Here is a 26,709-nt window from a genome sequence, read left to right as displayed (position 1 = left end):
CTATCGATATGTTCAGAGCCTGTGCTGAGACCACTTTACAAATTAGGCCTGTGACGGACCCGGCGGGGTCCGCACTAGAGGAGGGGACGGGACTCTCCCTCCCGCCGGAAAAACCGCGCGCCGCAAGCGGCGCGCCGACCGGCACCGCAGCCCCAGAATCAGGGCAGCAGCAAGCCCAAATCAGGGCACCCTGCCGGAAGCGGGGGAGGGCGCGGACCGAGCCGAAGCGGCCACCCGCCCGCCCCAGCTTGTGGCCCCGAACAAGGCACTGGCCCACGCCGGGACGAGGGCAGGGGCGGCGTGCGGGCGGGGCGGAGCGCCCGGACGTCACTCCCTGGCGCCCATAAAGGTGGCGGCCGGGCAGCAGGAGGGGGGGCTAGGAACGAGGTGGCAGCCCTGGCTTCCAGGGGCACCAAGTTCCCAGCCCCCCATGCGACCAGGAAGGACGGCGTTGGCAGCTGGCGGTTCGCACTGGGACGGACCCGGAGACTCCGGCGCGGTGAGTGAACCCCGACCTGCCCCACCTCCGGGACGGGCCAGCAGGGAGTGGAAGGAGCCCGAGGCAGGGCCCTTTTGGCGCCCGTGGGCGGATGAGTTGAGGGCTGCCGCCCCGTCCGTCGTGGAGGGCGACATTTAGGTGCCAAACTCCACTTAGGGCCTCGGGCTGGGACCCGGTGGTGAGGGAGGGCCCGGGTCCCCCACTCCCCCTGCAACCCTCGAGAGCTAGGGACTGGGTGGACTGGACCAGCAGAGGAACCATCCAAGGACCAGGACCCCACTCCCTTTTCCCCAACCACGCCATAACCCGCCCCCTCCCTCCGTCCGGAGGAGGGGGCCCAGACTCGGGGTTCGCCGAACCCTCTCTGCCGTCACTGGTCGGGAGGTGATCGCACCCTCAACAGGCCCTGCCAACGAACCCTGGGGTCAGGGACAAGGAGGGCAAACGAAGGCGGTGGGTCCACGGAGCCCCGCCCCCCTCGGCTCGGTGCAAAGCCAAAAAGGGTGGGGGCGCGAGACGCTCGCACCCGTAAACCCGCCACAAGGCCCTTTATGCTTTCATGCCAGAATAAATTTTACCAACTGAAGTAAATGCTTCACATAGGAGTAAACTGGCTATTAAAGAAATCTATTTTTACACTTCATTTAATAGTATATATGTATCATTCCTACAGAATACTATTCACAAGGAAGAAAAATTCCTATATCTGCACACACAAATCTGATTTAATGTCTCTGTCTCCCCCCATATTGCCATTAAAAAACCTACTCTGCTAGAATGAGGGTGGAAATAGGGATGATTCAGAGGCCATACGCATTTCTTATTTCCTATTATCTGTGCTGTTACTCAAACTATTTTGGCAGTTTACAGAGAATAAAAAAGAGAAAAAAGAAGGCCTTTATTATTTTTAGGAAATAGAGCCATTGAAAAAGGATGCAAGTTCTACTAGCACCTGACCATGATTTTTCTTTAGCTCAGTAAATAAAACTACTACCTGAGAATCAGAAGGCCACTTAGGCCTTGTCTTTACTAGGAAAAGGCTGAATTCAACACATTACATTTTAAATCATGTTTTTATGATGGAAGGTGAACAGGTATGGGGAATGAGGCTGCATTTCCTGGGCTATGCTGATGTGTTAGGAAGCTTGCAAGAAGAAAAACGTTTGTGTTTTTTAGCTGGTGGATAAAGTGTGAAATACTTTTATAATGTTACTGGTTTGTAAGGTATTCTCTCTTCTCTTCTGTAGCTTTCCCTAATTCACATCACCAATACATAAGAAACTGATTCAATGACTGATACTTTCGCAGCATCAGGAGGCAGTAAAATAAATCTCTGAAGGTTCTCTATGGCATCAGTGATCTCAAAGGAACTTTCATACTAATGTTTTGGATCTGCTCCTCCATTTTTTCAGGTGAGGAAGCCTATGTTTTGGCCTCAAAGGAGAATTGTTAGAAAAGTTATGAATGTGCATAAATGACTGTAATATTGGGAAACATGCTGCATTCTTAGTTATAACTAAGGTTAGGATTTTGTCACAGTTATTTTAGTGAAAGTCATGGACAGGTTCAAGGCAATAAAAAAAATTCACAGGAGCCGTGACCTATCCATGATTATTACTAACAATAACAAGAGGGAGGAGGGAGAGAAGAAATGACAGCTGGAGCCCCTTGGAATGGACTAACAACTCCTGACCCACCACCAAAGGGCTGGGGTATACAGCCCTGGATCCAGTTGCAACCATTGGGAATACACAGGCCATAGGATAAGGATGCACAATCCCAGAACCTCAGGGTGGGGATGCACAATCCCTGCTCCGACCCTGGCTGAAGCCACAGTGCTTGGGCACACAGCCCCAACTCCAGCTCCTGCCATTGACAGCTGAAGCCAAAGTTATGCAAGTCCAGTAAAGTCCCAGAACCCATGTCCTGCATGACTAAATCATATCCTTACGAATAACATCACTACTGGCAAATGCTACAACACAGCAGTTCCCAACTGCTGATCCGCAGTCCGGTGCTGAGCCGTGAACCGCTGGGCTGCTAACCGCTGGCTGTCGGGCTATAGCCGCTCTGGAGGCCGGAGAGAGAGGCATGTCCTGCCCCGCCTCTCAGCCAACCAGCGCTGAGCAGGGGCGGGGTCACCTCCTGGACGTAGAAGAGAGGTTTGCTGCGTGGAGCCCAGCACAGCAGCCTTAGAGCAGCCATGATCTGGGCAGCAGTACTTAGCTGGTGGCTGGGACGCAGCGCAGTGCTAGGTGAGGGAGATGAGGCAGACACTGGGGCCTCCGGGGGTGGGGCTAGTGCTGGGGGGCTCTGGAGGTGAAGCTAATATGGGAGGCTCTGGGGCAGTGCTAGTACTGGAGAGCTCTAAGCTGTAGGGGCTCTAAGATGCAGGGGGCTGACATTGGGGGCTCTGAGGGCAGGAGGCTGGCACTGGGAGGGGTTGAGTGCAAGGGACTCTGGGGTCAGTGGTTGGTGCTGGTGGGTTGTGGAGGGATGCGGGGACTCTAGGGGTTAAGGATGGCACAGGGTGGCTCAAGGGACTGGGGTGTCCCCCAGCCCCAATAGTGTCTGCGAAGAAGTTGGTTTCAGCTGTGGCAGCGGCTCGCCACATGATGAACGCTGGAGCTGAAGCCGCCTGTTCGCGGCAGATCTGGGGGCTGGGGCTTGTGGTGGACCAGTATCATTTTATATACACATTTGCATAGTCATTATTTGCATTATGAATATGTAAATATGCAAATAAAATGTCACCAAGCTGCCAAAAGTTTGTGAATGAGTTTTCCAGTCTGCGGAATAATAAAGGTTGGGAACCACTGCTACAATACATCATCTACGGAAACTTTAAACAAATATGAACAAACATTTCTTCAAACTTGAGAAAGGACACGTTAGTCCCCTAGATTTGAAGCATACTGTATATTTACAGTCTGTTGTAGATGAAGCGAATACACAGATTTAGATTGCCTTTTTTCTATAAAATGCTTAACAATCTGGAGGCTAGCTGAATGGATAATTTTATTAAATGATGTATGTTATACTTCACACGTATCTTTATTTTGAAGAATCACAGAAACAGGATTAATAGGCAACGCTATTACTTCTTTAGTTTCTTTTGGGCAGCCTTCTTCTTCACCATTTGTAATCTCTTCATAGCATTGAGCTGTGACTCCTGAGAAGTTGGGCCCTTTAAGGACAGTGACTGGTTGCCAGACTCTGCATTTGATTTGCTGGTGCTACTCCCGCTATTACCTGCTGTACCGCCACTTCCATTCCCACTGTTCACTTGGCTGCTGCTGCCTGGGGCCGTACTGCTGGGACTAGGAAGACCTACTTTGCTGACATTGTCACTGCTAACTGAACGACTGAGACCCGTTTTCCCCAAGGTCAGAGGTGGAAGAGGCTTTAGTTGAACAGGGCTTGTGTTGTTGTTACTGGAAGATAGTTTTGTCCCTAGTCCTGTTTTAGATGTTGCTAACCCTGACAAACCCACAGGTTTCTGGTTGTTAGAGGAGGCTGCAGGTTTTCCACTGGTACTCTGTGTTGTTGATCCCAGTTTGGTGGTTGATGGACCGGTGGAGGAGGTTTTGGCCGCAAAAGCCGCCCATCCAGTAAGGCCACTGGTTGCAGAAGAGGAAACACTGGCACTGGTTGAGTTCCCCGAAATGGCTGCTGCAGTCTAAAATCAATCAGTCCTTTATTAGTAATGTCTGAGCACACAGCAGGAATGGTTTAAATGATCAAATTTCAGTTTCAGATTCTTTACCCAAAAATTCCATTAGACAATATTATAATATTTCATCATGGGTCATCTCTGTCAAAAGCAACAATATAGAAAGGAAGGGAGACAAGTGCAGAGCCTTTATCTTCACTAAAAATGAAGTTAATATCTGTTCTTTTCTTTTTTCTAACTAGTGAACAGGATACCATATGGCACAATGATCCTTCCCTAAACTGTACAAAAGGCAATCTATCTGAAATAATTAAAAAGACCAACATTTATGAAGTGTAAATGAGAAGGGAGGCCCCATCGATTCTGTGTGATTCTATTACCTAGAACTGCTTTTTAAGAAAATGACAGCTGGTGTATCACACAGTCAGACTCCAGGCAATGAAAATAATTCAGATACCAGAGTCTCCTGGTCATTTTATAAAAACAGAATTTCTCCACTGCCATCCTCATGCCTGTCTGCCCATACCTGCCACCACACAAGTTACTGGATTTGTTTCCATTTAGAAATTCTGTTACTGCACAATAATAAATAATACTCAACATTTACATAGTGCTCTTCATCTTCAAATAGCTTTAAAACTTAATGAATCTTCAAAGCACCTCATGAATAGCTAGCCTTTGTTTACATTTGGGGAAAACTGACGCAAGGACATTAAACAATTCGCCCACAGTTATTCAGTGAGCCTGAGTAAAATTTTGGTCAGGTTTAAAGTCAGGGGTTTTCAGCTCCAACCCTCAGCTCAAATCATATCTTTTCTATCGTTTCTAAATGCTAAGGATAATCACTGAAATTAAGTGCTGATCCTAAAATCATTTGTGTGAATAACTTGCCTGGTGTATGAAGTTATTCACATGCATACCTGTCTGCGTCACTGGCATCATATTTTTCATATAGGCTCCCGTGCAGGGAAAGCAGTTAAGCATATTAATAACCTTATATATGCAAAGTGTTCTTCTAATTTTGGCATGGGCTTGGTCTACACGCAGCACTTATACCAGCATAGCAATGTTGGTTGGGGGGTGTGAAAAAAAACCCTACTGAAGCAGTTATGATGATAAAACCCCCATGTTGATGTAGCTATGCTGACAGAAGATTGCTTCTTTTGACATTGGCAACATTGTTCATGGAGGTGGCATTCCTACACCAACAGAAAATCTTCTTCTGTCAGTGGATGCTGCAGCTAGGTTAACTATGCAGGCACAGCCCCATGTACAGCAGACATTGTGATAGTGGCAGACAAGGTGCCAGTTCATGCCAAGGCCACTGGGCCTTGATGAACGCTGACAAAAATATAGTTGGAAACCAGCTAGCATTAGTGGTAGTACTTTTTAAAATAGATATTAGTTCTAAGAATGAGGTTATACTTTATTAAACGAATGTAGAATGCTGCATATATTAATTTTACTTGTAGTATCTGTATGCCATGTTTTAAGGTAATAGTTACATATTTGCTCTATAACTATAAAAATATTTGGAAAGAGTCTAAACCACACAGACAAGAGAGAAGCATTACCAAGTATGAAATACCACAAGAGGCATCATCTCCTCCTTAAAAAAGACCTATTGGAGAGCAACAATGAACAAAACACTTTGTTCATTGCTTCCTCCAGCACCCAAGAAGTGGGTATATATATACAAGCCCTCAGCCCACCAAAGCTTGAGTGCTGGTGAAGGGAATAAAATTTCTGTTAAAGAGAAATTGTGATCACTGTGCTGCTTGAAATTCAGAGAGGGAGAAATTTCTTAGCATGAGCAAGGGATCCCCAAGATGACTGGCTTGGATTAGCTATAAAGGATATATAGACCTTGCATATGTCTTGCCAGCTCCTCAAGCCAAATGCACAGGCAAAGCTTGGAATTACAATACATATGCAAATTTAATTCAATTACTAATGGACTTAATCAAGATATGGGGTGGTGGACCCTTTATCACTGAAGCTGCTAACAGCTTTCTGAATGGTATCCTTCCTGCCTTACCAATCTATCCACCGACTTTGATCTTTACCTACTCAGGTTTAGCACCCTTTCTCCTGATACTTTATGTATAGAGGTGGGGGGGTGGGCAACAGAGCATCTTTCTCTCCCTCCCCTTTCCTTCTATTTATTTTGAGTTTTCTTATCTCCTAGTCATAACTCCAGTCATCTGAAGAAGTAGGCTGTGCCCACGAAAGCTCATGATACCCTCTACATGTTTTGTTAGTCTATAAAATGCTTCCAGACCATTTACTTGCTGTTTTTTGGCATATTAGAGTAACTACTACTATTTTTTGGAACCTAATACTGTATCTCTTTTGTATGTTTATCTGCTTTATCATGGTAGTCTCTTATTTCTTTTTCTTAATTAATAAATCTGTATTTGTTTATTACAGGATTAGCTCTCATCATTGACTTTGGTGAGAGTTCTGGGGTGTGGCTGACCTGGACAAGTGACTGGCCTTTCGGACAGGAAGTAATCTTAAGATTGTTGCGATTATTTTGTGTAAGAGATCTGTCATAAAGGTAGGCTTGTCCAGGTAGCAAGATAGACCACAACGCCCTAGGGGACTGTCTATGACTCCAAAGCAAGGCTCTTATTGAACTTGTGGAGTTTACACTCGTTAGTTGTTTGGTGAAATCTAACTATAGAACATACAACCAATTTGAGGTTTGTGTCTTGCTTCTTGACAGGATGCCCTGAGGTAGGCACCCATGCTTATGTGCCACTGACATAACCTTACAGTTTCACATGTACTTAAGTGCTTTGCTGGACTGAAGTCACAGCTTGCTAGACTACTCAAGATATTTATTATGGCATTGCTGTGGCTTTCAGTTTATCTCCTTTTGTCACCACATGACAATCTTTAACAAAGGAAAATAACCTAGAAACATGAGACATAATACAAAAGAAGGAGGGATCTCTCAGAAGCAACAGGGTTCCTCCATTACCATAAAAAAGTCTTGCAATTGCCAATATATGCACATCACTTTTTTATGTGTGAGAAGATTTCTTACTTCCATAGAAATGCCATTTAAAAACTAATAAGCACGTTTAGACTATGTTTTACTTTTGAAAGAAGATATGAAAATTCAGCGGGAATTTGCATATCTTCTGCCAATCGCTTTTTCAAAAGAGTTTTTTTGATGCGTTTCTTTAAAAAAAGAACAAACCCTTTTTTTGAAAGAACCTTCTTCCTCAAAAACTCACGTTTACAGGTTCTTTCAAAAAGTTTTTTTTTTTTTCTTTAAATAACGCATCTAGTCTGCTTTTTCGGAAAAAACAAAACAAAAAAACAACCCTCCCCTTTTGAAAAAGCGATCAGAAGAAGATATGCAAATTCCCACCTAATTTGCATATCTTCTTTCGAAAGTAAAACATGATCTAGATGTGCCCAACCAGAACAATCTACTTTTTTCCCCTCTATATACAATAAGTTAAAATCACTTAGGAAAGTTAGATGTCAGCAAGTCACCAGGTCCTGATGAAATGCATCCCAGGATACTCAAGGAGCTGATAGAGGAGGTATCTGAGCCTTTAGCTATGATCTTTGAAAAGTCATGGCAGACAGGGGAGATTCCAGAAGACTGGAAAAGGGCAAATATTGTGCCCATCTATAAAAAGGGGAATAAGAACAACCCAGGAAACTACAGACCGGTCAGTTTAACGTCTGTCCCAGGGAAGATAATGGAGCAGGTAATTAAGGAAATCATATGCAAACACTTGGAAGGTAATAAAGTGATAGGGAATAGCCAGCATGGGTTTGTGAAGAACAAGTCATGCCAAACTAATCTGATAGCTTTCTTTGATAGGATAACGAGCCTTGTGGATAAGGGAGAAGCGGTGGATGTCATATACCTAGACTTTAGTAAGGCATTTGATACGGTCTCACATGATATTCTTATTGATAAACTAGGCAAATATAACTTAGATAGGGCCACGATAAGGTGGGTGCATAATTGGCTGGATAACCGTAGTCAGAGAGGAGTTGTTAACGGTGCTAAATCCTGCTGGAAAGGGATAACAAGTGGAGTTCCGCAAGGGTATATTTTGGGACCCGTACTGTTCAATATCTTCATCAATGGCGTAGATATTGGGATAGAGAGTACGCTTATTAAGTTTGCAGATGATACCAAACTGGGTGGGGTTGCAACTTCTTTGGAGGATAGGGACATAATTCAAAATGACCTTAGCAAGTTAGAGAAATGGTCAGAGGTAAACAGGATGAGGTTTAATAAAGAGAAATTCAAAGTGCTCCACTTAGCAAGGAACAATCAGTTCCATACATACAAGATGGGAAGCGACTGTCTAGGAAGGAGCATGGCGGAAAGGGATCTAGGGGTCATAGTGGACCACAAGTTGAATATGAGTCAACAGTGTGATGCTGTTGCAAAAAAAGCAAATATGATTCTAGGTTGTATCAACAGGTGTGTTGTAAGCAAAACTCGTGAAGTCATTCTGCCACTCTACTCTGCACTAGTTAGGCCTCAGCTGGAGTACTGTGTCCAGTTCTGGGCGCCACATTTCAAGAAAGATGTGGAGAAATTGGAAAGGGTACAGAGAAGAGCGACAAGAATGATTAAAGGTTTAGAGAACATGAGCTATGAAGCCAGGCTTCATGAACTGGGCTTGTTTAGTTTGGAAAAAAGAAGATTAAGGGGGGACATGATAGCGGTTTTCAAATATCTAAAAGGGTGTCACAGGGAGGAAGGAGAAAATTTGTTCCTCTTGGTTTCTAAGGACAGGACAAGGAGTAATGGGCTTAAAGTGCAGCAGGGGAGGTTTAGATTGGACATTAGGAAAAAATTCCTAACTGTCAGGGTGGTCAAATATTGGAATAAATTGCCAAGGAAGGTGGTGGAATCTCCCTCTCTGGAGATATTTAAGAACATGTTAGATAGACATCTGTCAGGGATGGTGTAGACGGAGCTTGGTCCTGCCTTGAGGGCGGGGGGCTGGACTCGATGACCTCTCGAGGTCCCTTCCAGTCCTATTATTCTATGAAGTCAAGAAACTTAAAATCCACTGTTACAGCACTACTGAATTCAGACAGAATAAGGGTTTGTCTATTAATTTGGGGGTTTGATCATGGCAAGAGCAAGGTGAGAGTCTGACAAGGGGGAAAAAAACAGGTGTTCAACGTTTCAGCAAGAACATTTCATATATGCAATATAATAAAAACATTTATAAAGAGAGTTTAATGTACAGCACCTTGACTTCTGTCCTCTTGAATGCTAGAAAAGTTGTTTGAGTATCAAGCTTGAGCTTAATTTCAGGTTTCTTTATCAATGGATCTTTCACAGTTGGTGCTACTGAAACTACTGCAGGAGCTGGTTTTTGAGGTGGTTTCTGAGTCTTCTGAGCCTGCATAAATAATAATTAAATTCAAATGTGTTATGTCTCTGTACCAACAATGATGATTTCATTAGGGTGGTAACAGAAAACATGAGTATTATGAGAATACAACATTAGTCATTAGAATACTATTTTAGAGGAGACTTGGTAACTAAGCACTGAGAAAAGAGATAAGAAGGAAGCACAACTTGAGTTTGTAGGAAGGTTTCCAGCTGAGAGGTTGGTTGGATTGAGGCCCATAACAGGAAAAGATTCAAGAAGTTGAAAGGCATGCTAGTGGAACCACATATTTGAGTGGGTAAACAGAGGTAGATGGAGGAGTCAGGACTGATGGAGGGAACGGGTGGACAGAGACAGCAAAGGAAAATGTGGGGAAAGGTTATGTTTAGAAACCAGTTTCTGGGAAACAATTATAGGGCTCCTTTCAGAGAAAGAAGGTAAGGGGGCAGCTTTTGTGCTGAGGTAGCAAAAGGAAACTGTAGGCTGCAAAGGGGAAGTTGACATATGGCAGTTTGATGAGGAGGTGAAGTGTGAAATATTTATAGCTATGAATGAATATGATATCTCAGTGCAATTTACTGAGCACAAGTAAGAAGTACTGAATTCAAAGGACTGAAGATAATCAAAGTACTAAAATTACTAATAAAATTAATAAATAACTTCCATTGACTAATGCAAAAATGTTATAAATAAGATTTTCTTAACAGAAAGGTCATTCCAACAGATATCATTTTGCCAAGTTATCAAAAGTAGCTTCAAAATTTAACAAAATGTTTTCTGGATAAAGTCTCAGTTTTAAAAGGTCTTAGAATTTAAGATTTGTGAGCTAATGATTTATGTGTAGTACAAATAAAGATGTTTTCTTATTCAAGAGATACATTACTTGTATGTCATCTTCAGCTTTTGTAAATTGTTTTTAATATCAAAAGGCACTTTTTACCAACAGACTTTGACTCTTATGAAACTGAGAAATCAACAGCCTGCTTACTAAAAATATTCACACACATCTGAATGAAAATAATGGATCTCATCATCAAGTTCAACAGAAAATGAGGTCACTCAATGGTCAACAAGATCCACCCCAACATGTATAGTCCTTTGTTAGAAGAAATGTTAAGTCCCAGATGAGCAATTCATTCAGGCCCTAAATTTGAGAAGAAAATGACAAACATAATACTATTTAGTAGATGTTCTTTTAGACTACACTTAATCAGAGCTTCAGCAAACAAAGATGCAGTCATGAAAAATGATTCTGCAACATCCTTTAAAGATTTCTAAAAATCCTTTCTTTAAACAGTCCGAATGAATTGCTGTCTTCAAATACTACTGATGGCAGACAAAAAACTGACTCTTACCATTCTCTTCATCTGCCTGGTACAACGGGCACAATACCACACCAAGCGAGGATCATTGACATCTTTGTCTGTCACCTGAGGTTTATGACAATCCTGGTGGTAGAGATTATGGCACTCCTGACACTCCACTAACTGATTTCCAGAAGTAACTGTCATTTGCCTGCAGAACAAACAGTTAAGAAGAGGTTATTGAAGTAACATATGGGGACAGGAGCAGATATGCCTAATTGAAGGAGAGAGGCTAGGGGTCAGCATGTTGGAGGCTCTCTAACAATCCCGTTTGCCCCCCCTCCACACTTCACAAATCTGTTTCATACTTATCCCACTCACACCCAACAACACTCCAAGTTTACACCCAGGATCCTTCCAAGAAACCCCTTCCCTTTTACTCTGCTTCTCTATTACCTTTGACTCCCCACAAAGCCTGTGAGGGAGGTGGGGAAAATATTTCTGTATTGTAGTTCCAATTACTAAGAGTTCTATATTAATATGACAAGTAAGGAATCTTACTTGTCAAAACATTTCCTGAATCTTTTTGGTTGTCTGTATTGTTACAGACATAGCTACCGATAGGTATTTTGAAATAAATGATCAAAAGTAACTGAAACTGGCATGAGTATATTTTGTTACTTTGACAAATACAATCTGTATAATTTTGAAATATCGTGCATGGAATTTTAAATTTCTGGCACATAATTACCTAGGAATAATTATTTTAGTTAAAAGATTAAAAAAAAAACAGGATGCAAGGACTACTCTATTTTGTGGGACTTTTAGTAACCATCCTTTGTTGCCCATCATTGACAGACATTAGAAACATAAGATAATACCAGCGTCATGGAGAAATGGAAGAGAAAGGATTAGCTGTGCAGTTCTGCTTTGAAACAAAAAAGGTAAGATGGTGATGAAGAATGTTTTCTGTGGGCCTCTGGTGAAAACAATCACTTTGTAAGTGACAAATTAGTGATGTACGTATGACTAGACGTATGTCTGCAAAATAGCCTAATAGCTTTTTCCTAAAGATTTCTTCTTTCAGATGACATGTCAGGCTCTTTGATTGTTAAGCTGCTTTTGCTTATTGAGGAGCAGGTACATAGGTAACCATGGAAACTATCTGTGGATGGGCGGGGAAAGGTAATACCTTATTTTTTTATATAACAAGGAAATAAAATCAGAATATGTTGTCCATACAGCTGTAGGAACATTTTCTGAAACATACTTATTTCTTTTAAGTAGGCTATTTAAAAATAAAGGAGGAAATGTTTCAGAAATGTTGGAGCATATTATTAATATTCAGAATATTTAAGAAACTATTTGATTCCTGAAAAATAGACTGGGTCAGACTGTGTTCAACTGAATGTGACAAGAGAATTCACTAATCTCCATACTTTAAAACTATAAAGGACAATTTTTGGTGGATTACAAAAAATAAATTTTTCATGTCGAAAAAACTCCCAAGTCAGACTTACTATAAGATCAAGAGACAGCCTGAATGGTTTTATATCTTTTAAAAATGAAGAAAAAAATTAATTTATTCATTGCTGTTTATAAGGTTGTTTTCACAAAGAGAATATGGATTTTTCATAAACACTCTCTCTCTGACAGGGCTTCAATGTCACCTGCAAGTCACACATGACATTTTCCTTCGTAATATTTCTGATTTTCAGTTTTTAAGGTTCCCTTAACTGGTGATTTGTGGGGTTTTTTTCCCCTTAGAGATCTGTATGCCAAAGAGAGGATCATGGATAAAAGGGAGGGAGTTTTGTACCCCCATTCCCTCTCATCCTGAGAAGAAGAAAAAGAAAAAAAGAAAAAGGAGGGGGTCACTCTGGAACTTCTAATTGCACTCCTATAATTACCAAACTTTCAGTCAGATCCCACTCTACACTAGTGCAAAAAGCAAATAAGCAATGTCACTGTTGGTGCAGGTCTCATGGAGTTAGAACACTTTTATTCTAATGCTGGCTCTGCAGGGACTTGGTATGTGACACTAAGCAAGTTGCTTCACTCTGCACTTCAGATTCCCTATGTTTAAAAAGGATATAACACAGATAGTAGTACAGATAAACTAGCAACTGACTTCCTCTTTGTTCTTTGCTTGTACACTGTCATGCACAACAGGATTTTTGCCAGGACTGCAGTTCCTCAGTGCTACTGCCATGCAAATAAATAAATACATAAATAAATAAAAATATTTGGGCTCTACTTTTCTTCTTAATGCAGTTTAGCTAAGTGTTTCACATTTGGATATGAAGTTTTCATTGGTAATTAGCCAAATACTACCGAATTCACTTTTAAAACACTGTACATATTTGTTTTATTTTACAGAAGACTTCAACACATCTAGAATGCATAGTTAAAATGTGATGTTTAACACTGACATTTTAAAAAAAGATTTTTAAAAGTGACTTAAACCATGTTTATTTGAAGTATTCTGGACTTCTGCTCAGATTAAACAACCACCACCAAACCCTCCCCTTTCTCCACCACCAAATGTTGAAGCAGGAGTTAACAAGCCTGACAATGGCAAAAGTTTGCCAGGTCACAAAGTGGATATAAAACCGTATGTTGAGTTTGTGCTTCTCCAGCAGCAAGGCTGCAAGTGAAAAATCAGCTCCATAGACAAAAGCTGCATTTTCTTTTTTGGCTGTTCTCTTATCTCTTCTTTTGTGTGTGTGTGTGTGTGTTTTTTTGTCTTAAAGGAAACTGTATCAGACTTCAAGGACAACAGCAGCTGAAACAGCTGAAAACAATCTATACCCATCTTTTCTATTTTCCCCTCAAAAGGACAGTTAATACCGTCATTAATACTATCTAAAAAGTCAATCAAATAGGGTTAAAAGGCTCTTTACAGCTAACATGAAATAAGGTAAATTGTTAAAATGAGAAGTTTACTTAGTACTTTGCATTTCAAATGCTTTAGCAGTTTTTCCTTCTTTTGTGTCTTTAATGAAAGATTAAAAAGATTTTCTTCCATGTATAACAATCACCATAAAACTCTGCAATAACTTGACATGAAAATTCAAACTACAATTAACTGTTCAAAGCTGTAACCACAACAACTTATCCATTGTTGGATCTGAGACACTCCTTAATTAAGAGCTTGAAAAGTGACTGTAAGTAAATAAAATTTTTCATATTCAAGAACTTTGAACCCTGTGTGTGTGTATTCACAAAATACATGCTTGTTATTTTTCCTTCTACTAGCACCGCAAAGTGTGTAAGCAGCAACAGAATTAAGCTCCAATTTCCAAGTCATTATTAGTGGTGAAGATGCATGAGTCATACACATCCATCTAGAGACCCCTGGATTCCAAAATAAATTTTCAAGGCTATCCATTCAAAAAACAAAACAAAACCATTTTTACTTGTCAACCAGCTACAACTCGTTATGGGAACATGGAAAAACAAACAAAATGTTGCCAATGTCACTTTTAAAAATGCTTCAGAACAGATCCTAATTTGAAATGCACTGCTCACATATAGTGATTACACAATAATTAAAATCGATACCTGTGGTGTTATGTTTCTACCTTGGCTACTTAAGAGGTTTGATTATTCTGCCCCTCCCTGCTTCTGCAAAATGTGTAGAAGTCTTATCATTAACAAAAGTTTGGACATTGTTATGGTAAATAATTCCTCTAAAGACTAGATATTTATCTTACTGTGACAGATATTTTTTTTCTTAAAAGCCTTACATTTCAGGAAAGTGTCTTTATTCAGGATGCCACTCAAGCATATGATTAATCTGATGTATGTGCTTAAGTCCCACTGAAATGCTTTCCAAAATCAGGTCTAACATTATTAAGAAAATAAAAAACTGGTCTCCTTTGATATGGAGACGTTGAGAGTTGACAAATAAAGAACTAATTTGTCAATATCATAGAAGAACTCATTAGAAGGTGTGAGTGTCTGATAAACCATTAATCACTTACCGGCAAACAACACAGGCTAAGCCCATTTCCATGGCAAAATCATCAGCGCTGGTTTCATCAAAGCTAGACAGATCAGGCATGGATAAATCCTTGATAGCCTGAACTGTGATAGGGGAAGAGCGAGTCTCTTGCTTCTCTAGTCTGGGTTTCTTTGGAACATCAACTCCTTCAACAATTTCCACTTTAATCTATTAAACACCACACACAGAGATGGTGAAAATGTGAAAAGATACTAATTAGTAGTTATCTAAGCAACTAACTGGCATAATTAATTTATAAATACAAGTAGGTAAATGATATTCTGTGGGTCTGCACAACACACACGGCTTGCTATCCCAAAGAGAGAAAACATTTGTGGACTGAAATGATAGTAAAGTCATCAGTTGTACGGCTCACAATGATTTGTAATGATTAAGTGGTCCTGAGATATATACTGTTTAGAATATTTTTACTGGTTTTTCTCTTTCCAACAATAAAGTAGTATATAAAGAAATATGGGGAAAGTTTTTATAAATCCTCTGTTTGGCATCTGCTAGCTTATGGAGTGAGACAGGTGACATGCTGCAGATGCAACCAAAATGAGACACTTTAGCCAAGTTCTGCAGGAACAATTTGGTTCCGGATGAATAATAATTTTAAATTCAAGCACAAATGGAATTCTTTTAGTCCACAATAATTTCACTATTAGGACCAAAATGTAGGCTTACTTTATCAGCAGTCCTCTTCTCGGTTTCTTTCTTCACCTTTTCTGTTGCGACAGGCTTGCCATTATTGCTACCAGAAGGCAAACTGGACGAAGCTTTAGGCTCCTGCTTACTGGAAATTGGCTTGGTAATAGACACCTTGGGTTGCTCTACTTCCTAAATAAATGGGGGGAAAAAGAGCTGACAACAAACAAAGCACCTAAGACATTTGCTACTTTGCAACTGATTAGGTCACAAATCTAGGAAAGCATCAAATTTTCTATATACCCATTAAAAATAACATGACATTACATAACCAGTCATGTAAATAAGTGTTTCCATTTTTTAATCTCCTCTGAGGTAACTATTGCTGAGATACTGAACATTAACCAATCAAATCACATACATGAATAGGAGTACCTTGGCCCTCTGAAGTGAATTTAACCTCCCTCCATCTCCTCTTACTAGTCATCTTTTCAAAGATCCAAGAAAAAACCTCTCTCTAAGTGCACCTTCCTACTGTAAAGTTAATAATAAAGGTAAAACTCTTATACTTTCAAAATTTACAGCCATAATGAGCAGATATTTTTAGATAGTTCTGATAACAAAATTCAATTTACGTAACTATATCTAAGTTGGCTTCTGGTGCCAGTGAACATCAATATTTCATTTCATCTGGGAGGAAAATATTGACCTTTGCTTAATTGTAGTCAACTTCTACCTCTTGGGTCAACAAATCTTGATATTCATCTTATTGGAAGTCAATAGCTGCTTATTTGTATCAGTGATGGATAATAATCAGGTCAATTCTGAACATAAATGATTAAATTAGTCCCAAAAGTCGTAAGAAAATGTGTGAAAATCAGAGACTGAGCAAGGTGCCATGGCTAAAATCTTAATTCCTTTGGGAACAAGAGATCACATCTGAGCATTTAACACTGGTTATCCACTTGGGGGTGGAAAGCAGGACAAACAGGTTATTAGTGGAATCCCTTTAAGTTTAATATAATATTCTGTATCTTAACTGGTTAGTGTGTTTTTAGTGTTTGGCACTTGTTAGTTATGTTGCGTAATGCATTAATAGGAGAAGCTCAGACACCAGAGTGATGAACATGACAATAAGAACCTACACAGAACTGAATGTGACACTTTTTTTTTTCATTCATCAACTGTACTAGTGGTTTTGGTTCTGCAAATAATTTGGCTTTAAAACCTGCCCTGTGATATTTTTCAGCTTATCTTACCTGCACACAAATCAATCAACAGAATTTACAGAAAACTGATATAGTTTTACCATTATCTAGCTACATTGCTTAAGATTTCACTCAGCAATAATAATTAACCTGCATTTTTATAAGCTTTCAATACTAACTTTGGTTCAGGATTGTTGAGCTATGTGGTACAGAAGCAATAGACACACAATCGCCAAAGACAGGATAAAAGTATTTAGAAGGGACCATGTTACGAAAAGTCCCTCCTCACCCTAATAGGAAAAAGTTTTTTTCCAGAACCAGACACTGCGCTACTGAAGTCAATACAATTTTTTTCCTACAACTTCAATGGCACCAGGATCAAATGCATAAAGGTCAAGAAATAACATAGTTAGTCCACACATCTGTTTTCCCCCTTTCTGATTCCCATAGTTCTACAGCTATAAAACTTGAAAAAAGGAATAGCCAGAACTGTAATAACACATATAAAAATGACCTGCATTTTCTATTCATGTGAATACCTTTTGTGAAGGACGATAGCTCGAATCAATTCCTCTGGCCAAAGACTCATCAAGCAGAGCTTTTAGCTTTTCAGCAGAATCTTTACTCTTTGAATGCAGAAAGCCTAGGGCTTTCAAAAAGATGGGATCAAGTTCTAGGTTCACGGTAGCAGCCATGGTAGCTTCTTTGAAAGGAAATGAAAAAGAAGAAATTAACCTTTATGCATATGGAGCACAACTCAAAATAATACAACAGCTAATAATTTCAAGGAAAACCTTTTTCAGGAGAAAAAATGGGCACATTATTTAGCACATCAGTTCCAGGCATAGATATGAATTTAAAAAAACAAAAAGGGAAACAGTCACAAAAGCCAACTACCTTCTACCTCCATTAGGAGACAAAAAATTCACTGCATTCTAGAAAGACAGAGTACAGGTTGAACCTCTCTAGTTCAGCAATATCCATGGTCTGACATGAAATTAGTTAGCCAGATGTTCACTTAACATGGGCCAAATTTCTTGCAGTCCCATAAAGTTTGTTTATAGCCACCAGTGGTGGCCCAGTCTTAGTTCTCAGTGTTCTGTGGTGCTATTTAGCTTTAATTGACCCTGAAATGTCTTCTAAGAGCCCTATAAGTAATGGAAAAGTTGGTAATGCTGCTAGACAATATTGGCCTTACGTGGTTTGGAAATGCTCAAATTCAGCACCAGTCAGGTCTTGAGGGTGCCGGACTAGAGTTTCAACCTGTATCTGTATTTTATTATCCCACGTCTAAAATTGTGTCAGATTCTGAATTTGACAAACCGAAAGTCAGAAAATCAAATGTTTTGTATTTAAAAGAGTGCAACACGTATTTCAGCGTATCATTATTCAGAACATAAGCAAAATTCAAGTGTAATCGATTAAAAGTGAGTGAAAATAAAATACGTGTTTTATTTTAAAACTAATAAAAGAAAGTTCTTCACACAGCGTGTAGTCAACCTGTGGAACTCCTTGCCAGAAGAGGCTGTGAAGGCTAGGACTATAATAGAGTTTAAAAGAGAAGCTAGATAATTTCATAGAGGTTAGGTCCATAAAAGGCTATTAGGCAGGGGATAAAATGGTGTCCTTGGCCTCTGTTTGTCAGAGGCTGGAGAGAGATGGCAGGAGACAAATCGCTTGATCACTGTCTTCGGTCCACCCTCTCTGGGGCACCTGGTGCTGGCCACTGTCGGCAGACAGGATACTGGACTAGAAGGACCTTTGGTCTGACCCAGTACAGCCGTTCTTATGTCCTTATGACAGCTTCAAGAAAAATTAATAGGTTGTAGATTTCCTCTTTCTATATCACTTTTGGAACTTTTCAGAATAGCTTCTTATTATAACATCTAGAACAGTTGCTTCACAATTTTTGGTTTAAAAATGAGAATATCCAGATGTCAATTGTTTAATTCTGACAACCCAAATAAATTCAGTATCCAGGCTATTAATTGTCCAAGTCCTTTTGTGACTATTGATTGTATTTCATGACAAGTAAAAATTATCTAGGGTTTGACATGCCACAATATTCGAGGTGAAGTGAGGGGAAGGGACATAATTAATTCTAAAACATCTTTTCTTGATAGCAACATTTTTTTCCATTAGAGGAGTTTTCTCTATTCAGTGAACCTACCTAACTAATTATTTCTACCTAGACTAGGTGGCTGCACCAACACCCCTCTCTCTGGCAGCTTTCATGGTCAGAGGCGAGGATTGGGTGTGATCTGGGAATCAGCTGATTCCTGGCTTGTGCCTGATCCCCGCTACCCCTCTGCCTCCCCTGCCCCTGGTGGAGATACGTGCTGTGTACCAGCTTTTGAGCCAGCTTCCCCCAGCACGGGCTCCTGCTCCCCTGCTTGCAGCCTCTGATAAACCCGGGGGGAGGGGGAAGAGAAGCGACTAGTTTAGGGACTAGTTGACTAGTCGCTTACATCCCTAATCCCTGCACTGTTGTTCTCCCAGCTGAGGGAGGGGGAAGGGAAACGGCAGCACACAGGGAGCCTCGGGGCTTTCTCCCCTGCCCCACTGCAGGAACCTCGTGATGGGTGGGGCGGTGAGGCTGTAATGCCAGTGCTGGCTTCCTGAGAGGCAAGGTGAGGAGAAAGCCCTGAGGCTCCCCACATGCTGCTGCTTCCCTTCTCCCTCCCCTGGCCAGGGGAACAGCAGCACTGGGACATGCTTCAAGGAGGCTTTTCCTGCTGCTTGGCAGGATGATAAGTGAGGGGAATGGGTGTGTGGGGTCTCAGCTGGGGGGGCAAGGTTGGAGTGGCAGCGTGGGCTCCCTGCTGTGGGGAGAGGGCCGGGCGCTGAGCTGGAGCTGATGAGTGAGGGGGCTGGGTGGAGGGGCAGGAGCGAAGAAGCCACCAGCAGGCGAGCGGGGAGCTCGCTGCATCCAGCCACTGCAGACCATGGTGCCCATGGGGCTCCCTCCACTTTGGCATCACCTGTGAGGGAGGTGGGCAGCGCACAAAGAACCCTTTGTGGTACGGCTGCTGCCCATGCCCCAGGCTTGTCCATGCTGTGCCTGCTGACAGCATGCGCTGCGTCCAGGCGGGCTTTCCCCTACTCTATGCAGTGCTCTGAGCTTCCTTGGCTCCCCCAGCAGTGGGATGATGGGTACACTGTAATGCATGATCCCCAACTGAGCCAGGGGTCTGCTTCGCTACTGCCTTCTCCCCCAGCATTGCATCACCACCGAGGGAAATCTCTCTCACTCTCACCAACCCGTTTCAGCCTGTTGCCGCTGACGTGATGATGTCATTCTGTTGTCCCGCAGGGAAATGTTTTTATAGAGAGAGAGATAAGCAAGGGGGCTGTCTGTGTCAGCAACATAAATTCCAGGAAAGGGCAACTACATATGAGATCCTCCATACAAAAAGAAGAAATCCCCCCCCCAACAGTAATATATCTTTATTATTGCAATTTAAGGAAATCTACAGCAAATAAAGGCTTCTTGTCTTTTCCAAAAAGTGTGAAATGTAAGTATTCTTAATCCTTTTTATCTTGCCACATTTATTGAGATTTCTTATTTCCTCCCTATAATTCAGAAAACTCTTTTAAAAGAGCTTTCATGCCACTCCTCTCAAAAGTACAGCTTGGACATGTACTCTGGTCCCAGCTCGTAGAGTCCTACCTGACTGAATCCTTTTTTATCTTAAGCACAGCGGAAATAGTGAACTTTTACCTTGCTGGACCATTCACCAGCAGTGGAAAGCTACTCCATCATTCCATGCCTACAAAACTCCAGGAGCCTGTATTTCATGCTGGGCTTTCACAAGACAATAGAGAATCACTCTACCAAGATCATCAAGGAGTTCAGCTTATAAGAGACTTCATAAGGATTTTATCAATGGACCCAGCAGAGAGCTAAGAATTCTATTCAGAACCTTTTCTCTATTCCTTAATCTTTGCTTTTTATCAAATAATTTCTCAGTGGCCACAGAACTTCTAGTCGTATTTCCTAAACACCAGGAACTCTGGTTTTCTACTGATCAAGCAAAGACTACAGCGTAAAACTATCTCAGAGCAACTCAGTTTCTCTTTAATGTCTATAAAAATGAAATTCAATGCATGTGGTTATCCTCTTTTCTCATACACCCACCCATATGGTAACTACTCAGGACACTCTTGTGATGTATGGGCTATACTACCTGCTCTTTTTCTTTGTTCAGTATTTATGGTCTGTGCTTCAGTAGCATAGACTGTATATATAGGTTTCTGTTAAATCCCCAAAGATTTAAAAGTAAGTGGGATAACAGAATCCTTGTTTAAGACAATGGAATAATGCACTGATTTCTTGTGAGTTTTCCTGTTTACAAGTCTCCATATAACATACTGTCACAGTCAGAACAGATATTAGTAACAAGGCACTCAGGATGCCACCAGGCTACATATGATTTCTCAAATTAAAATAACTTTGAGAAAATGACTATAAGCAATGCTGAGTCCAACACTACCAGGGCAATTTTGTTTTGTAATAGGTAACAGTTTGTAGGTCTATTTCCAATTTCAACTTTTAAGAACTCTACTGTCAAGGAATTATTTAAAAAAGAGCACTGTTTGTGTTCAATCCTTTGATCTGCATACCATGACTTGCTATCGCTCTTCTGGCCTCAAGGTTAATCATCATAATGCTGCTTGCTAGTATGGTCACAGTTAAGAATTTGACTGTCTCCAATATAATCTCCCATTTTCAGGGGGTTTATAAGGCTATTTAAAATATGCAGAAGGCTGAAACGTGGCACACAAGGGCTCAGCACAGAAATGATTTTTCACTCTAAAAGATCTCTTTTGTTGCTTTTTAAGCTGAAGAAAGAGGGAAAGTATATTTTCCACAGTGAGATGCTCACATGTTAACTTAAAATGGAATTAATCTGTAAAAATAATGTTGATGACCTGCTCTCCTTACATGCACAGCTCTGTGATTGGAACACAGTAACTTAGGAAGTGTTATCCTGGCCAGTTGTCTGTCTGGTCCAGCATCCTGTCATTTGCAATGGCCAGCACTTCAAACATTACATTTATAAAAGGAAGGATAATCAAGTCTTTAGGTCACCAGACCGGGGCGTGGCAAACTCAGGTTCAATTTCCTGCTCTGTCACATACTGCTTTGGGCTGATTGGCCCAAAGCACTCTGTGCCTCAGTTCCCCATCTGTACAGTGGGGATAACAATATTTCCTTACTGCACAGTTATGAGGAGAAATAAAGTCAGTGAGGCACTCAAATACTATGGTAATGGTGTGATTAGGGATGTTAGCTATCAGTTAATTGAATAATCAACAAACCGCATTAATTCTTAGCGGTTAGTCGATTATTCTAGTCTCCAGGGGTGGGGACGGCAGCCAGTGCACTCCAGCACCACTCTGGGGAGTGTCCTGCCAACCCACGCTGCTACCTCTCTATCACAGAAGGCAGCGTGGAGTGCCAGATGGGAGCTGGTCTGCAAGGGGTGTGGAGAAATCCCTGTAATATTATCATTCTCATATAACTTTGTATTAAGATCTTGTCCTTTTAGATATATCTGTAAGTGTTCGTACAGAATCTTTGTAACACTTCTCCTATAACTTTGTATTAAGAGAAACTTTCCTTGTAAGAAAAAAAAATGTCTTTTGAGCTCTCCCCTTTCCTTGATTGTCCTGTTGAAATGAATGAGGTGTGAAGGGAGAATTAAAGGTGAGCACCTCCAGCAGCAGTTGCAAGGGTGGAGAAGGTCTGGGAGCCAGATCCAAGACAATACCTGTAAAGTGAGCTCATTAAGAAGACTGGACAGACAGCTACCTTGGGAGTCAAGCAGCATTGCCTGCCCTTGGAAGAACTCTCTTTGAAGCAGCATTAAGAAAGGCAAGATGATGACTAATTGGCTGCATGAGAGGGATAAATAGGAGGCATCTTGGAGAGGACCCTGGGTTTTCATCTTGTCAACATGGGAGCATCGATCTACAGAAGGCCAGCTCCACCCCTCCTCCATCTAACTCACCTGGCCAGTGCAGTTAGGGGGAGCAACTTTTGGTAACAACAAAATGGAGTGTGCTTGTGTGAGAGTGCATGAGTTTAATGTATCATATGCATATGATAAATATTGATTGATCTATGTATGTTCAAGAAATGTGGCGTGTTGCCTTATCCCCCTGAAAAAGATTCTGGGTGCTTCTTTTAAGCACAACAGGGGAGCCAGTTTAAAAAACAGCTACCCCCGATAGACCAGCTGCCTATTGCCTTATGCTACTACATCTGAGACAGAGGCAGCAAAGGGAGGTGGTGGAAATACTAATAGTCAACTAGATTAACCATTAAGACCAGGTTTATCGACTAGTTGGCTACTAGTTCACATCCCTAGTGCAAAGCACAGGTTTGTATTAGATTTCCTTTAAGAAGGGAGCAGTGATCTCAAGTCTATTCATTCCTTGTTTTGAGGATTATTTAAATACTGTAGACAAAATCAAAATATAAATGTCAAAAAGTGATCATAATCTTAAACCACAGATTGTTATATATGAGGAGTAAATTTTACTCAAGTTAGAGGTATTCATTTCCTAGCCAAATGTTTGTTGGTCTAACCCTTCAATCCACTGTGTCTGGATTAGATGTGTGATAGAAATGTAGCCGTGTTAGTCTGGGGTAGTTGAAGCAAAATGCAGGACAATGTAGCACTTTAAAGACTAACAAGATGGTTTATTAGATGATGAGCTTTCGTGGGCCAGACCCACTTCCTCAGATCAAATAGTGGAAGAAAGTAGTCACAACCATATATACCAAAGGATACAATTAAAAAAAATGAACAAATATGAAAAGGACAAATCACATTGCAGAACAGGAGGGGGATGCGGGGGGGGGGGGGGGGAGGAAGGAAGGTAAGTGTCTGTGAATTGATGATATTAGAGGTAGGGAGAGTGGGATGTTTGTGAGTTAATGGTATTAGAGGTGATAATTGGGGAAACTATCTTGGTAATGGGTGAGATAGTTCAAATGTTTGTTAAGTCCTTGTTGGAAAGTGTCGAATTTTAACATGAATGACAGTTCAGAGGATTCCCTTTCAAGTGCAGATGTAAAAGGTCTTTGTAGCAGAATGCAGGTGGTTAAGTCATTGAGAGAGTGTCCTTTTTGGTTAAAATGGCAAGAAACTGTTTTCTCTTTGTGATCACTCACAAACATCCCACTCTCCCTACCTCTAATATCATCAATTCACAGACACTTACCTTCCTTCCTCCCCCCCCCCCCTGCATCCCCTTCCTGTTCTGCAATGTGATTTGTCCTTTTCATATTTGTTCATTTTTTTAAATTGTATCCTTTGGTATATATGGTTGTGACTACTTTCTTCCACTATTTGATCTGAGGAAGTGGGTCTGGCCCACGAAAGCTCATCATCTAATAAACCATCTTGTTAGTCTTTAAAGTGCTACATTGTCCTGCATTTTGGATTAGATGTGAGCTCCTGAAGGGAGCAACTGTGCTGCTTTCTCTCTGTAGAAAACACTTATCACATGGTGATATGCTACCACACATCAAAAACAACAGACCCACAGCACAACTAATGAGAACCTTCCATTATGAGTTACAATAAGGACTTAAACTCCACACTGTCTGCAAAATACAAGTGTACACATCTGCCTGGCAGAATAGAGGAATTATTGGCTGGAAGAGGAAGGAAGGGAACCGCACTGAAGACTGAAGCAAAATAAAGTGACCATTCATTTACAAGGAGTGGTTACCGGGGGTCAGGGAAAGTGTCACATCACAAGGAGATATTAGAATCATGGAATCCTAGGGCTGGGAGAGACCTCAGGAGGTCATCAAGTCCAGCCCCAGGTCCAAAGCAGGACCAACCTCAACTAAATCAACCCAGTCAGGGATTTGTCCAGCTAGGACTTAAAAGCCTCTGGGGATGGAGATTCCACCACCTCCCTAGGGAACCCATTCCAGTGCTTCACCACCCTCCTGGTGAAATAGTTTTTCCAAATATCTACCCTAGGCCTCCCCCACTGTAACTAGTAAGATCAGTGGTTTCCTAGGAGACTGACAGCACAGCAAGCCAGAGGAGAGGGAGATGCTCGCCCAGTGATCAGACCCCCGCGTTGCAACAGCGCGACACTGCGCTCCCCAGCGTGGCCCGGGCAAGCAGCGCGCCCAGCCCCCGCGGCCGGCGCCGGCCTCGCGTGGCCCCGCTGAGGCCGGGCAGGGTGGGGAGCCCGGGGGGCTCACGGGCGGGGGGGACGCGGCTGCAGCCCCGGCCCTGTCCGCGCAGCCCTAGGCCCAGCCCGCCCGCGCGCTCCTTACCCCTCGCCGTTGGCCCGGGCGCCCGGCGGGTGACGCTGCGGCGCAGAGCCCGGCCGAGCCGCAGGAAGCCCCGGAGGCGCCGCGGCGGCAGCGTGCGGAGGAAGAGGCGGAGCCGGGGAGGAAGCGGCGGAGCTGAGGCGGGGGTAAGCGGCGTGGGGGGCCTGTAGGGCCGCGGAGCCGGGCCCGGGGATGCCGGGGCCTGGAGCGGGGCGAAGCCTCCCCGAGACTCGGGGACGGGCGGGCGCTGAGGATGCGCGGTGGCTGGGCACAGGGCCCCCGCGATGAGGCAGCTGCTGGGGAAGCGGGGTGAACTCGGGGCCCCCCAGGAACTGGCAGCTGCGGAGGCCGCGAGGTGATCTCCGGGGCACAGAGACCGCAGCGTGGGGCAGGTGCTGAGGATGTGGGGTGCAAGCTTAGGTCAGAGGGGCTGAAGCGTGGGGCAGGTGCTGAGGATGTGGGGTGCAAGCTTAGGTCAGAGGGGCTGAAGCGTGGGGCAGGTGCTGAGGATGTGGGGTGCAAGCTTAGGTCAGAGGGGCTGAAGCGTGGGGCAGGTGGTGAGGATGTGGGGTGCAAGCTTAGGTCAGAGGGGCTGAAGCGTGGGGCAGGTGCTGAGGATGTGGGGTGTACCCCTTGGGCACAGGGGCAGCAGGGCAGGTGCGTTGGATGTGGGGTAAAGACCTTTGTGAGGGACAGTTCCTGAGCTCTCTGTTATTGGGGGGGGGGAGTCACTCACCTCAGGCCCCTGAGGCATTCCCCCCTCAATTTCTCATTTACTTTCCCATGGGTTTTGCTAGTGTAGGTGTGGGGAGCTATCCTCCACTTTGTGGGAGAATGACGGGCACCCTCTGTATTACACAGCTAATACCACAGCCCCCCACTCTGCAAAGCAGAGACCTTTGTCCATGCTGTGAATGTAACAGCCCCCATCAAGGTATTTCAGCAGAGTTTTAATCCCTGATCTTAAGCACTGCAACACAGATCACCATTATGGGAGGTAATGGAGACTCTCCACTACTGGGTAGTCAGTTACCTTCTATTAAACAAGGGGAGGATATATAGAAGATAGGGACACGCTCCTTGCCATAATAGTTAAGTGATCCAGACATGTTCGTAAATAGCATTCAGTGCAGACTTATTAGCAGTGAACAAAGAGGGAAATCACAATTGGTTTATGAACCAAATAAAAGGGTGTCATTTAGATGACAATTGTTTGCAATTACATTTGGAAAAAAGGAAGATCTTTGGGAACATAGGCATCTGCCATAATGGATCAGACCAGTGGCTTTCTAGTTCAGTTTGCTGTCTCTTAGAGTGGCCAGGGCCCTATGCATTGGAGCAAAAGGCAATAAATCCAAAACAGAATAAATATCCTGCCTATGGGTGTTCTCCAAACCACCATGAGATACTGGTTGTGCCATGATGCATCTATTTCTTATGAACTTTCTAATGTAACTGGATGTTTTCATCCTTATAAAAATTCAGTTATTTTTTTTAAATCCCTGCTAAGATCTTGGTATCAATAGTATCTAGTAGCAAAGAATCTGACTAGTTATACCTTGGGTACTTTTAAAATTGCTGGTTTTCAGATTATTTCAAAAGCTTCAGAGGGGTAGCCAACTTAGTCTGTTTATTTCATTGTTCGCTTGTTTTCTTTTTATCAATAGGATTAG

The 26,709-nt window shown here is 42.4% G+C and overlaps 2 protein-coding genes and 1 long non-coding RNA gene across 3 annotated transcripts in view; 2 read left to right on the top strand and 1 right to left on the bottom strand.

The window, feature by feature from the left end:
* Nucleotides 1–337: 337 nt before the first annotated feature.
* LOC142829556 (uncharacterized) lies at nt 338–14,003 on the top strand. The gene is made up of 5 exons (XR_012904059.2): nt 338–499; nt 1,747–1,911; nt 6,603–6,732; nt 11,725–11,810; nt 13,620–14,003. It is a non-coding gene; the product is annotated as an uncharacterized LOC142829556 (long non-coding RNA).
* INTS12 (integrator complex subunit 12) lies at nt 3,500–25,170 on the bottom strand. The gene is made up of 7 exons (XM_075929690.2): nt 25,040–25,170; nt 17,268–17,431; nt 15,560–15,712; nt 14,853–15,040; nt 10,918–11,077; nt 9,419–9,571; nt 3,500–4,178 (listed from the first exon to the last, which is right to left on the bottom strand). Exons 2-7 carry the CDS (start codon nt 17,421–17,423, stop codon nt 3,597–3,599), a joined length of 1,392 nt encoding a protein of 463 aa, XP_075785805.1. The 5' UTR covers nt 17,424–17,431; nt 25,040–25,170; the 3' UTR covers nt 3,500–3,596.
* The window catches only part of GSTCD (glutathione S-transferase C-terminal domain containing), a 133,398-nt gene continuing 131,741 nt past the window's right edge, over nt 25,053–26,709 (top strand). The window contains exon 1 of the mRNA XM_075929687.2: nt 25,053–25,182. The gene's annotated coding sequence lies outside the window, so the exon portion shown is untranslated. The remainder of the gene's footprint in view (nt 25,183–26,709) is intronic.

The sequence above is a fragment of the Pelodiscus sinensis genome, chromosome 4, assembly GCF_052426305.1.
Source record: "Pelodiscus sinensis isolate ZL-2025 chromosome 4, ASM5242630v1, whole genome shotgun sequence".
NCBI classification, from domain to species: domain Eukaryota; kingdom Metazoa; phylum Chordata; order Testudines; family Trionychidae; genus Pelodiscus; species Pelodiscus sinensis.
The sequence above is the reverse complement of the archived record's forward strand: the minus strand, read 5'-3'. Positions and strand labels throughout refer to the sequence as shown.

What these genes read in the sequence shown, in the direction of transcription:
- INTS12 (XM_075929690.2), bottom strand. Translation starts at nt 17,423, where the DNA reads ATGGCTGCTACCGTGAACCTAGAACTTGATCCCATCTTTTTGAAAGCC. An exon ending in AGAAGAGGACTGCTGATAAA is followed by an intron (nt 15,041 to 15,559) that starts GTAAGCCTACAT and finishes GGTGTTTAATAG; the next exon opens with ATTAAAGTGGAAATTGTTGA. An exon ending in TCAAGAGGACAGAAGTCAAG is followed by an intron (nt 4,179 to 9,418) that starts GTGCTGTACATT and finishes GATTGATTTTAG; the next exon opens with ACTGCAGCAGCCATTTCGGG.